At 43.3% G+C, this 14,090-nt stretch overlaps 1 protein-coding gene across 1 annotated transcript in view; it reads left to right on the top strand.

Moving 5' to 3' along the window:
* The window catches only part of ints8 (integrator complex subunit 8), a 108,145-nt gene that overhangs the window by 15,888 nt on the left and 78,167 nt on the right, over positions 1–14,090 (top strand). Inside the window, exons 3-5 of the mRNA XM_073024602.1 lie at positions 8,150–8,324; positions 9,646–9,786; positions 10,390–10,461. Of these exons, the coding sequence (XP_072880703.1) occupies positions 8,150–8,324; positions 9,646–9,786; positions 10,390–10,461 (388 nt within the window). The remainder of the gene's footprint in view (positions 1–8,149; positions 8,325–9,645; positions 9,787–10,389; positions 10,462–14,090) is intronic.

Below are 14,090 nucleotides of genomic sequence, written 5' to 3'. Positions count from 1 at the left end.
TTTGAGACTTCAGAGAAGAGAAGCTTCACTCACAGAAAACAAAGGAAAGAAAAGCTCAAGTTTTTTCCTTCTCTAAATCTGCTCAGCTAGGTAGGGATGACAGGCAGCATAATGCAATGCTCTTGTGGGATGTGGGAAGGCAGGGAGACCTCCAGTGTCCCTGACCACTACAACTGTGAGAAGTGCAGCCATTTGCAGCTTCTAACAATCTGGAGGACATATAGAGAGATAGTTTCACCCAAGGTGCAAGACACAGGAAGCTAGGTGGGAAAAGGTGTTAAGGATCCAGTGCAGAGTGCTCATCCCCCTCAACAGGACTACCACTTTTGATACTGTTGGGGGTGTAGGAGGAGGGGGAAGGAATGACCTAACAGAGGAAAGACACAGTAGCCAGGTCTCTGGCACTGGGTCAGCCTCTGTGACTCAGAAGGGAAGGGAGGAGAAGAGGGGTCGTGTAGTGATAGGGAATTCACTAGTTAGGGTAAAGGACAGGAGGTTCTGTAGGCGAGAACAAGATTCCTGGGTGGTATGTTGTCTCCCAGGATCGAGTCCCAGGATTTAGTGTTATGTAATGAACAGGATTTGATAAGCGATCTTGAAGTAAAGGAGCCATTAGGAGGTAGTGATCATAATATGATGTTTTTATCTGCAATTTGAGAAGGATAAGGGCAGCTCGGAGGTGTCAGTGTTGCAGTTGAACAAAGGAGACTATGGAGCCATGAGGGAGGAGCTGGCTAAAGTTAACTGGACGGATATCCTAGCAGAAAAGACAGTGGAACAGCAATGACAGGTATTCTTGGGAATAATGCACAAGGTGCAAAATCAGTTCATCCCCAGGAGAAGGAAGGATTCAAAGGGGGGAAAGGGGCCACAGTGGTTGACAAAGGAAGTCAGAGATTGCATAGCATTAAAAAAAAGGAAGTATGACAGAGCTAAGGTGAGTGGGAGGACAGATGATTGGGAAATTTTTAAGGAACAACAGAACTTAACTAAAAAGGCAATACGGGGAGAAAAAATGAGGTACGAACGCAAGCTAGCCAGGAATATAAAGGAGGATAGCCAAAGCTTTTTTAGGTATGTGAAGAGAAAGAAGATAGTTAAGAACAATGTTGGGTCCTTGAAGAATGAATTGGGTGAAATTGTTATGGGAAAGAGAAATGGCAGAAGAATTTAATAAGTACTTTAGATCTGTCTTCACTAAGGAAGACACAAGCAATCTCCCAGATGTATGGATGGGCCAAGGACATAGGGTAACAGAGGAAATGAAACAGATTGACATTAGGAAGGAAACGGTGATGAGTAGACTGATGGGACTGAAGGCTGACAAATCCCCAGGTCCAGATGGTCTGCATCCTAGGGTACTAAAGGAGGTGGCCCTGGAAATTGCAGATGCATTGGTAATCATTTTCCAATGTTCCTTAGATTCAGGATCAGTTCCTGAGGATTGGAGAATGGCTAATGTTATCCCACTTTTTAAGAAAGGAGGGAGGGAGAAAACAGAGAACTATCGACCTGTCAGCCTGACATCAGTAGTGGGGAAGATGCTAGAGTCCATTATTAAAGATGAAATAGTGGCATATCTAGATAGCAGTGATAGGATTGGGCCGAGCCAGCATGGATTTACCAAGGGTAAATCATGCTTGACTAATCTATTGGAGTTTTTCGAGGATGTAACCAGGAAGTTAGACAAGGGAGATCCAGTGGATGTAGTGTACCTCGATTTTCAGAAGGCATTTGATAAGGTCCCACATAGGAGATTGGTGGGTAAAATCAAAGCTCATGGCATTGGGGGGAAGACATTGACATGGATAGAAAACTGGTTGGCAGATAGAAAGCAAAGGGTAGCGGTGAATGGGTGTTTCTCGGAATGGCAGGTGGTGACTAGTGGGGTGGCACAGAGCTCGGTATTGGGACCACAGCTGTTTACGATTTACGTCAACGATTTAGGTGAAGGCATTGAGAATATCATCAGCAAGTTTACTGATGATACTAAGCTGGGTGGCAGTGTGACATGTGATGAGGATGTTAGGAGAATTCAGGGTGACTTGGGTAGGCTGGGTGAGTGGGTAGATACTTGGCAGATGATGTTTAATGTGAATAAGTGTGAGGTTATCCACTTTGGGAAGTAAGAACAGGAAGGCAGATTATTATCTGAACTGTGTAGAGTTAGGTAAGGGAGAAATACAAAGAGATCTAGGAGTCCTTGTTCATCAGTCACTGAAGGTGAATGAGCAAGTGCAGCAGGCAGTGAAGAAGGCTAATGGAATGTTGGCCTTTATTACAAAGGGAATTGAGTACAAGAGCAAGGAAATCCTTTTGCATTTGTACAGGGCCCTGGTGAGACCACACCTGGAGTACTGTGTACAGTTTTGGTCTCCAGGGTTAAGGAAGGACATCCTGGCTGTAGAGGAAGTGCAGCATAGATTCACAAGGTTAATTCCTGGGATGTCCGGACTGTCTTACGCAGAGAGGTTAGAGAGACTGGGTGTACACGCTGGAATTAAGGAGATTGAGAGGGGATCTGATTGCAACATATAAGATTATTAAGGGATTGGACAAGATAGAGGCAGGAAATATGTTCCAGATGCTGGGAGAGTCTAGTACCAGAGGGCATGGTTTGAGAATAAGGGGTAGGTCATTTAGGACAGAGTTAAGGAAAAACTTCTTCTCCCAGAGAGTTGTGGGGGTCTGGAATGCACTGTCTCGGAAGGTAGTGGAGGCCAATTCTCTGGATGCTTTCAAGAAGGAGCTAGATAGGTATCTTATGGATAGGGGAATCAAGGGATATGGGGACAAGGCAGGAACCGGGTATTGATAGTAGATGATCAGCCATTATCTCAAAATGGCAGTGCAGGCTTGGAGGGCCGAATGGTCTACTTCTGCACCTATTGTCTATTGTCTATTGAGTCCTCAGCATTCTTAAGTGGAATTGTGAACAGCCAGAGGTCGTGGTCCTTGTAGGTACCAATGACATGGTTAGAATGAGTGACGAGGTTCTGCATAGGGAGTTCAGGGAGTTGGGTACTAAGTACTAAGGGCAGGACCTCTAGAGTTGTGATCTCAGGATTGCTACCCGTGCCACATGCTAGTGAGGCCAGATCTAGGAAGATTATACAGTTTAACATATGGCATAGAAGGGAGGCCTTAAGATTTTTGGATCATTGGACTCTCTTCCAGAGAAGGTGGGACCTGCACAGAAGGGATGGTTTGCACCTGAACTGGAGGGGGACTAATATTCTAGCAGGAGGGTTTGTTCATGCTGCACGGTGGGGTTTAAACTAGAGCTGCAGGGGGATGGAAACAGGTAATGGAGAGGTTGTGGAGACAAATGTTGTTGAGACCTCAGACAAAGTCAGGAATCAAAAGGGTGAGCATGGTGCATCTAGTGTCGTGAGCTGCGTATATTTCAATGCAAGGAGTATCACAGGAGAGGCGGATCAGCTGAGGGCATGGATCAGCACCTGGAATTATGATGTTGTAGCCATTAGCAAGACTTGGATGCAGGAGGGACAGGACTGGCAGCTCAATATTCCGGGGTTCCGTTGTATTACATGTGACAGAGCGGGAGGGATTAAAGGAGAGGGATGGCGTTTCTAGTCAGGGAAAATGTCATGACAGTGCTCCTTCTGGACAGACTGGAGAACTCGTCTAGTAAGACGTTATGGTAGAACTACTAAATAAGAAAGGTATGACCGCGTTATTAGGGCTATATTACAGACCACACTAACAGTCCTCAGGGTCTAGAGGAACACATTTGCAAAGAGATCGCAGAGTGTTGCAAGAAAAATGAGGTTGTTATAATAGGTGATTTTTAACTTTCCAAATAAAGGCTAGGAATCCCATACTGTAAAAAGACTAGGTGAGATAGAATTTGTCAAACGTTTTCAGGAAAGTTTTCTTCATCAGAATGAAGAAGTCCCAATGAGAGAGGCTGTGATATAGGATCTGTTATCAAGGAATGAGACAGAGCAGGTGACAAGAGTTTGTGTTGGGGAACACTTTGTATCCAGTGACCACAATGCCATTAGTTTTAATGTAATGGGCAAAGAGATAGATCTGGTCCGTGGGTTGAGATTCTAAACTGGAGGCCAATTTTAATGATATCAGAAATGAAAAGGCAAGTGTGGATTGGGACAAGCTGTTTTCTGGATAGTGGGAGGCCTTCCAAAAAAAAAAGAAATTTTGAGAATACAAAGCTTGTATGTGCCTGTCAGAATGAAAGGTAAAGATAACAAGTATAAGGAACCTTGGTTTTCAAGAGATATTGAGGCCCTGATTAAGAGAAACGTAAGGAGGTGCACAGCAGGTATCGGCAGGTAGAACAATTGGGGTACTTGTGGAGTACAAGGAAATGCAAGAGAACATAAGAAATAAACCAGGAAGGCTGAAAGAAGGCATGAAGTTGCTGTAGTCTAGCAGATAAGATGAAGGAGAATCCTAAGGGATTCTACAAATCTGTTAAGAGCAGAAGGATTACAAGGGACCAAATTGGTCCTCCAGGAGACTAGGGTGGTAATCCGCGTGTGGAGCCAAAACAGACAGGGAGATCTTAGCTCTTCTGAAATGAAGATAGGCAGAGGAGCAGGTAGTTTTGAGGCAGTAGAGAAGCTACAGAAGAACTTAGATAGATGAGAAGAATGGGCAAAGAAATGGCAGATGGAATATAGTGTCGGGAAGTGTATGGTCTTAAAACTTTGGTAGAAAAAATGAAAGGGTTAACTGTTTTCTAAATGGAGAGAAAATACAAAAAAACTGAGGTGCAAAGGGACTTGGGAGTCCTTGTGCAGGATTCCCTAAATGTTAATTTGCAGGTTGAGTCTGTGGTGAGGAAGGCAAACACAGTGTTAGCATTCATTTCAAGAGGACTAGAATATAAAATTAAGGATTTAATGTTGAAACTTTATGCAGCACTGAGCTGAGCTCACTTGGAGTATTGTGAGCCGTTTTAGGCCCCTTATTTCAGAAAGGATGTGATGTGAAATTTGTTAACTTAGCAGCAGCAGTTCAATGCAATACATAGTATAGAAGAAAAAAACAAAATTAAAAACAAATAAATAAATCAGTTGAAGTATACGTATATTGAATAGATTAAAAATTGTGTAAAAAATGGAAATATTATATATTAAAAAAGTGAGGTAGAATCCAGGAAATTTAGGAATCGGATAGCGGAGGCTATTCCTGAATTTCTGAGTGTGTGCCTTCAGGCTTCTGTACCTCCTACCTGATGGTAACAGTGAGAAAAGGGCATGCCCTGGGTGCTGGAGGACCTTAGTAATGGACACTGCCTTTCTGAGCCACCTCTCCTTGAAGATGTCCTGGGTACTTTGTAGGCTTGTAGCCAAGATAGAGCTGAGTAAATTTACTTAGTCTATTACTAAAACTGCTACTCTGTTCAGCCAATGTTCCACGCAGAGAGTGAAACACATTGTCCAGAATTGCCAGGATTTTCCGGAGGATCCTTTGTGTGTCCAGTTTGACTCCTATAACAAAGACAGCGTTTCTAATCAGTTTATTGAGCCTGTTGGTATCACCCGTGTTGGTGCCATTGCCCCAGCACTCCACCACATAGAAGATTGTACTGGCGATACCAGACTGATAGAACTTGTGAAAGAGAGGCCTGCACACTCCAAAGGACCTCAGTCTCCTCAGGAAGTTGAGGCAACTCTGGCCCTTCTTGTACACAGCTTCTGTGTTGGTGCTTCATCAAGTCTGTCGTCCAGGTGCTTGTAGGTTCTTGCCATCAATAATAACAGGGAGCAGTGCAGGCTTAGTCTTCCTGAAGTCCATCAACATCTGCAGATGATTCGTTTTGCACTATTTGACAGAATACTCCACCAGGACCCTATAATTCATCCTCCTGTTCTCCCTTGATACAGTTTGTACAGATGACATGACTCAGTGTTGTATCTGAAGTCTGAGATATACAAGGTAAACAGGAAGGGAGTCAGTACAACCATGGCCTGTGTTTGGCCCAGATCCCACTCAACCTTTCTTATCCATGTATCTGTCCAAATGTCTTTTAAAATTTCATGATTGTACATGACTGTACCAATTGGTCTGGCAGCTCATTCCCTCAATGGACCAGCTTCTGGGTGAAAAAGTTACCCCTGAGGTTTCTATAAACACATTGAGGAATGTAGACAGGATACACTCTTGCAGGCTTTTTCCACTGAGGTTGGGTGAGACTAGAACTAGAGGTCATAGGTTAAGAGTGAGAGGTGAAATGTTTAAGGGGAACCTGAGAGAGAACTTCTTCACTCACAGGATGGTGAGAGTGTGGCATGAACTGCCAATGGAAGTGGTGGATACAGGCTTGATTTCAATGTTTAAGAGAAGTTTGGATAGGTACGCGGATGGGAGTGGTATGGAGGGTTATGGTCCAAGTGCAGGTCAGTGGGACTGGGCAGAATAATGTTTTGGCATTGACTAGATGGGCCAAAGGGCCTGACTCTGTGCTGTGGTGTTCTATGACTGTATTCTCAGTTTAAACCTATGCTTTTACTTCTTCATTCCCCAAATCTAGGAAAAAGACTGTATGCATTCAGTCTGTTTAAAGTTATTAACACCCTAATGCATTTTAAATCACCTTTTAAGTGTTATTTAATATTATAATACATTTCCCAGTGATCTGAGTAAGTTTAAAGGAAGCACAGGGAAAAGGGTCTTGGACAGCTTGATGAGAGTGTGGGATCAGAGGCGTGGAAAATGCAAAGGTGGTGCAGGAACGGGAGCCCCTGGGAGCCGGAAAGAAGCTGGGCTGGTGCCATGGTGAGTGGAATTTCCAAATGGTCAGACAGCAGGTTATCAGAATTCAAAAGCAATGAACTGTTAATGATTATGTCTGCACAAATTATCTAATTACTTCAAGTTCCTGGGAGTTAACGTTTCAGAGGATCTGTCCTGGACCCAACATATTGATGCAATTACAAAGCAGGCATGCCAGCGGCTATATTTCATTGGAAGTTTGAAGAGACTGTGTATCACCAGAGACGCTCACAGTTTTCTGCAGATATACCGTGACAGCGTTGTAACTGGTTGCATTGCCTTCTGGTAGAGAGGGGCACTGCACAGGATCGTGAGGGTTATAACCTCGGCCAGATCCATCATAGGCACTAGCCACCCCATCACTGGAGACATCTTCAAAGCTGATGCATCCCTGTCACCCAGACCACGCCGACCGACTTCTCATTGCTACCGTCAGAGAAGAGGTACAGGCGCGTGAAAACACACACTCAACTTTTTATGAATAGCTTCTTTCCCTCCAAAATCAGATTTCTGAATGGACAATGAGCCCATGAACACTATCTGCGTAGTCTTGCTCTCTTTTGTACTAAAATGTTTATTTTTTTATTGTAACTTATAGTAATATTTTATGTATTGTACTGTACTGCTGCCACAAACATATGCCAGTGATAACAAACTTGATTCTAATTGCCTCAAGGGGAGGAAATCTGGGCATCATTATCTGGTTTTGTGATGTGGTTGATAATCTGAAAACCTGCAGAATCCAAAAATATAAAGTAACGCAAAGATAATGCTGGACGCATGCAGCAGCTGAAGCAGCATTGGAGAAATGGCAGGTTGGAGACCCTTCTTCAGAACTGGCATGGCCTAGCAAGGCACTGTGTTTAAGTGAATGTAGGGGCAAGCAATAAATACTGGCTATGCAGTCAATGCCCATCTCCTAAAAAACAAATAAAACATGAAGTGCTTGTGAAATTGCCTTCAGCAATTTTGGGTTAAAGGACACTTGGATGACATAAACCTGCAAAACGTTTACGAGAAAAGACCACTGTGTAAGAAAATAGTATATTACAGCACAGTGCAGGCCTTGCAGCCCATAATGTTACGCTAACCTCTTAGCCTACTCTAAGATCAATCTCCCCCCCTCCATCCAGCATTTTTATATCATCCATGTGCTATCTTTAAGAGTTTTTAATATGTCCCTAATATATCTATCTACACGAATATTCCTGGCAGGGTGTTCTGCATGCCCACCACTCTCTGTGCAAAGTAAAAATATCCTCTGACATACTCCCTGTGCTTTCCTCCAGCCGCCTTAAAATTATGCCCTTCGTATTAGCTATAATAGGTTACAGTCTGTCAATTGTTTTTAGCTATAGAAACCGATGTTGTTTTATTGAAACAGACCCATCACCGATTCAGCTGATAACCCAGTTTTTGGAGCAGGCCTCCAAACCGTCTGTAAATGAACAGAACCAAGTCCACCCGCCGAGTGAAAATAAAAGGAATCGCACACTGAAGCTCCTTGCTCTCAAAGTAGCCGCACATTTGAAATGGGATTTAGAGTTGTTAGAGAAAAGGTAATGTTACAACTTCTCTGCCCTGAGGACTTTTGTTTAAGTATCAGAAATTCTTATCAATTAAATCTATCTTAAAAATTTGTTATCTTACAAGAGCAATTCTGTGAATCATTCTATTTCTTTCACCCCGGTGTTATATTTTAGTTGTACATTATATTCCAACTATGGCCTAAACCCATCAGCAAACTGCTGAACTGACTCTGTGACTGTGGCCTGTGACCATTGGCAGAGCAAAGGTTTCAAAGTTTCATTTAATATCAGAGAAATGATTACAATATACAAAGTACATCCTGAAATTCTTTTTCTTTGCAGACATCCATGAAAACAGGAATCCCCCAAAGAATAAATGTCAGTTAAATATTTGAACCCTGAAGTCCCTCCTACCATCCCTACCAGCAAAATAAAGCATTGGCACCCCCTTCCCCACTGAGCACTCAAGTGTGCAGCAAAGCATCAATAAAGACAGATTTGCAGTACCCCAAAGACTAATCGTTCACCCGGTAATTCACATACCACAGGCTCTCTCTCTCCCTAATAAGGGAAAAAGATGTGTCCCTGTTTCACAGTGAGAGGGGAGACAAAACAAACAACTTGCTGATTTATGGTGTTAAAAGTCTGTTGGGTCGCTTCTTCTGAGCTCTGTGCCCAAAGAACTCGGGCTTCTAGGCACAGATGCAGCAGCCAGCTCACTGCTTTTGATCTTCTGTCTCACACAACACACTGATTCCCTGCAGAGGCACCGATCATGAGTCTGCCCACCTCCAGAGCCATGAAATCCCAGAACTCTGAAGGCGAGTTAATCTTCTAGGCTGCGTCCTTGGTATATTGAGTAACGGCCAGTCGTGAGACCCTGAGAGCAGGTTCCATTCCCACAGAGGGCCGAAGTCAGCATGTAACTCCAATTCAGGGTCTTCAAAAGAACCCTGAAAGGGGATAATAAAGAGATATTAAAGATAGAAATAGAGCTGTTTCCAGAGATGCAAGCAAAGGAGTCGCCGTTAGGCTCCATCGTCTCCAAAGCTCCTCCTCCCACTGACTCCGCGGCTGTGGCCTGTAACCATCAGTTTCCTGGACCAGCTTCACTTGCCCACTCCCTTTTGGAGACTCTGTGGTTAATGTTATTTGTTTACTTTTTATTGTTTGCACAATATGAGTTTTTTTACACATTGTGTGTTTGATGGTGTTGTTGTGTGGGGTTTCTTTTTAAATGGGTTCTATTGTTTTCTGGCTGACTGCAAGATGAGGAATCTCACATGTTGCATACTGTATACTTATTTTGATAATAAATGTATTTTGAACTTTGTACGCTGTCTTCCCCTAGTTTGACAGTGCCAGTGCTGAATATGCTTCTGAATGAGCTGCTCTGTATCAGCAAGGTCCCTCCAGGTGTAAAACACGTTGACCTAGACTTGGGCAGCCTGCCTCCAACCACCACCATGGCTATTCTGGTGTATAACAGATGGTAAGAGCAGATATCCTTCTCTGTTTCATTCATGCTGTTACACATTTACATTCTGAGCTGGGAGCTGTGTATTATTTTCAAGATGACTCCGAGCTGTGGCTCAGCCTTAGTTGTTTTCTAAGTTCATAGGGATGGTTTTGGGGACTGAGGGGAGTTTGAGGTTAGATTAGGGTTTAGTAACAGGGATGTGGAGGAGTTGGAGGTCAGATCTCCACTCTGCACTCAAAGTCCATGGTACAGGTCTCTGCTCCACGCTTAAAAGTCAGTGACCAGGAGTCTGTGAGCAAGAAGCACGAGGGCCGGTCAATCAACACACCTAAAGTTCAGCATCCCGTCATCAGCAAGCCCAGGAGTTGATAACCCAAAGGTCAATCAGTAGTAGAGAGAGAGAGAGAGGGAGAGGGAACACAAAAACAGGCACATGTATGTGTACACAAATATTTCAAAGTTGTTTTCTCTGCTCTGGCCCATGTCATAGATGTGCTGATAAATTCTATGTTTTTTTTTCCTCTATTTGCTGCCGACATTATATGTTTTGTGCATATCATAAAAGTGAATAATTTTCTGAATGTTTTGTTTTAAAGAATCCTTTTCTTTGAACAGGGCAGTTAGAACAACTGTTCAGAGCAGCTTTCCAGTGAAACAACAAAAACCAGGGCCTCCGCAGTTAAATATGTGAGTTCAGTTCTCGTTATTCTTCCGGGACTTTACCGAAAAGAGCTGCTGGGCTGAGCTTTGAAATTGCTAATTAACGTAGGATCTATGGTCTTTGAAGGGTTGTATTAGATTAGCATATTTTCATTTTGAATTATGGTAATATTTTTGTTTTTGTGCTGTGTATGTAGTCCAGAGGAATCTTGTTTCATTTGGTTGTATATACATTTGTACAGTCAGATGAACATTTACTTTGAGTTAGTTGCACACTTATCTCTTTTGTAACCTGCCTCTGGAAAGGACCACTAAATCCCATGCAGACAAATGGACCCAACTGTACCCACTGATGCCATAATAGAGCTCCTTACTATCCAGAGTAATGTTTACTGGCATCATGGAATAACAGTGGGACAGAGGAAAGCCACTCCATCCTTCTAACCAGTATCAGTTCCAAACCCTGCCTTTCATGGCTCTATAGTAACCTTTCCTGATCCAGTTTATGTAAAATATTTGAGCCAGAAGACATAAGAGCAAAATATGGCCATTTGGCCCATCAAGTCTGCTTCATCATTCCATTATGGCTGATTTATTATTCCTCTCAATCCCATTCTCGTGCCTTCACCCTGTAGCCTTTGACGCCCTTACTAATCAAGAACCTATCAACCTCTGTTTTAAATCTACTCAATGACTTGGCCTCCACAGCCGTCTGTGGCAATGAATTTCACAGATTCACCCCCTCGTCTGAGTCCCTCAAATGAGTTTTTTTTTCATTTGCCTTGGGTTCTTCCGTCTGTTAAATCTTATTTCTGACCCTTCTACCTTGAATGTTTGCCCTCTGTCCTTTTATTTGTGTGGACGACTCCTTGAGGCTCATAAGTTAGATCTTTCAGGGCAATATCACCTTCCCCCTGCTCTCCTCAAGGCAATAGTATCTTATCTCTGGAACTGTTTCAGTTAATCCTATTTGTGGCCCCTCCAAGATGCAGACCCATTTAGCTTTGTGCTATTAATTTCATAATGTTATTTAATGTTGTTAAATAATAGCTTCCAATTTTAAGATATGACTATTTCTCTCTGATTCATCTCTAGCTTACCTCTGACATCCCCCCTCCCCCATGTTTTCCTCTAATCACTTTAAAGTTATATCTCCTCATATTAGCCACTCTGGGAGGGGGGGGGGGAAGCCTCTGTACATATGCTGATTATCATCTTGAATACCTCTATCAAATCACCACTCCTTTTCCTTCACCCCAGTGAGAAAATTTATATCCAAACATCTCATATGCTGTACCTTGTCAAAGGCCTTCTGAAAACCAAATACACAACATCAACCAATTCTCCCTTGTCTATCCTGCTTGTTATTCCTCAAAGAATTAAAACAGATGCATCTGGAAAAAATTCCCTTAAGGAAACTATGCTGACTTTAGCCTATTTTGTCATGTGCTTCCAAGAACCCTGAGACTTCAAAATTAATGATCAACTCCAACATTTTCCCAACCACTGAGCTCAGGTTAACTGGCCTATAATTTCCTTTCTTCTGCTTCCCTCCCTTCTTAAAAAATAGAGTGACATTTGCAAATTTCCAGTATACCAGGACCATGCCAGAATTGAACGATTCTTGAAAGATCATTACTAATGTCTCCACAATCTCTTCAAGTACCTCTTTCACAACCCTGCAGTGTAGTCCATCTGGTCCAGGTGACTTATTTACCTTGAGACCATTCAGCCTCCCAAGCACCTTCTCCCGAGAAATAGCAACTGCACTCACTTCTGTCCTCTGACACTCTCTGACCTTCTGGCATACTGCTAGTATCTTCCCCTGTAAAGACCGATGCAAAATACCTATTCAGTTTCTCCACCGTTTCCTTGCACCCCCCCCCCCCCCCCATTACCACCTGTCCAGCGTATATCTGGAAAAAATAACTTTTGTATCCTCTTTGATAGCCGGAGGGACTAAGCAGGTCAGGTAGTATCTGTGGAAAAGAGTAAACAGTTGAGGTTTCAGGCTGAGACCCTTCTTCGTGACTGAAAGAAAGATGAGAAGTCAGAGGAAGAAGGTGGGGGTATCCCTTTGTATCAAACAGACAGGCAGGAAGGCATGGGCGGTGGGGTGACTTGGTAAGAAGTAGAATTACATCTCTAGAAAGAGGTGACATAAGGCCAGAGAATGTTGAATCTCTGTGGGTGGAGTTAAGAAGTTGCAAACCATTATGGGAATCATATACAGGTCTCGAAATAGTAGACAAAATGTGGGGTTAAGAATACAAAGGGAGCTGGAAATCGCATGTAATAAGGGTAACGACACAATTGTAAATGGGGGCTTCAATATGCAAGGGAATTGAGAAAATCAAATTGGTGTTGGATCGCAAGAGAGGGAATTTGTTAATGCCTAAGAGATGGCTTGTGGTTGAAGGCTATTTTAGATTGGGCGTTGTGTAATAACCCGGATCTTATTAGGGAGCTTGACGTGAAAGAACTCTTAGGAGGCAGTGATCATAATATGATTGAATTCATACTGCAATTTGAGATGAAGAAGCACAAGTCAGATGTATCAGTATTGCAATGGAATAAAGGGAATTATAGCATTTTTAATTTCCTTTTGTTGGATTTTAAAAGCTTCCCAATCATCCAATTTCCCACTCACATTTGCTATCTTATAATCCTTAACTTCCTTTGTCAGCCACATTTGCTTACCCCTGCCATTTGAGAACTTCTTCCTGTGTGGGACGTATCTGTCCTGTGTAGAAAGTCAAAGAGAATGTTGGGTGGATGGGTGGGATCCTTAATAATACTAAGGGCCCTGCGTATGCAGCACTCCTGATAAATGTCCCCGATGGGATGGTAGGAGAACCCCCATAATCCTCTCAGCTGTTCCTGCGGTCCTTTTTAGGGATTCTGGTCCAGTGCTTGATTGCTTCCATACCAGGTGGGGATGCAACTCGTCAGGACACTCTCAATAGTGCTCCAGTAAAACCCATTTAAGATAGTGGGGTGGAGCCTTGCTTGCCTAAATCTTCTTAGGAAATGGAGGCACTGCTTTGCCTTGTTTAGGGAGGGACCAGTTGAGGTCTATTATATTCCCTGCTGAAGGGTCTTGGCCCAGAATGTCGACTGTCCTCTTTTCCGTAGATGCGACCCGGCCTGCTGAGTTCCTCCTGGAGTGAGTGAGTGAGTGTCTGTGTGTGTGTGTGTGTGTGTGTGTGTGTCTATTATACGCCTTTTCTTTTGCTTTTATGACGCCCTTGACTTCCCTTTTCAGCCATGGTTGCCTCATCCTCCCTTTAGAATACTTCATCTTTGCAATGTCTCTTTCCTGCACCTTTGATCCTGCAAAGAATTTGAAGGTATCGACAATCATCTAGAAATTGCCTTTGGTCCCCACAGATACTCAGCTCTCACTTGTGGCTCCAAATAACTGTTTGCATGCAACATCAGCCACGCCCCGGTACGTGGCTTCAAGAAGCAGGCTAAGCCAGTGAGGGTAGCCAGTGGCCTGATACCCTGGTGAGATAGGGACATGTCCTAGCATGTGAAGTCAGCTCTGGTGGACTGAGCAGATGAGATCTACAGTGAGATGCCAGGAAAGCAGTTCTACAACGCTCCGTGGAGAGCGAAGGACATGATGAGGCACAGAAGATGTCATGGTCATC

Source organism: Hemitrygon akajei, chromosome 1, assembly GCF_048418815.1.
Source record: "Hemitrygon akajei chromosome 1, sHemAka1.3, whole genome shotgun sequence".
Taxonomy (NCBI): domain Eukaryota; kingdom Metazoa; phylum Chordata; class Chondrichthyes; order Myliobatiformes; family Dasyatidae; genus Hemitrygon; species Hemitrygon akajei.
The sequence above is the reverse complement of the archived record's forward strand: the minus strand, read 5'-3'. Positions and strand labels throughout refer to the sequence as shown.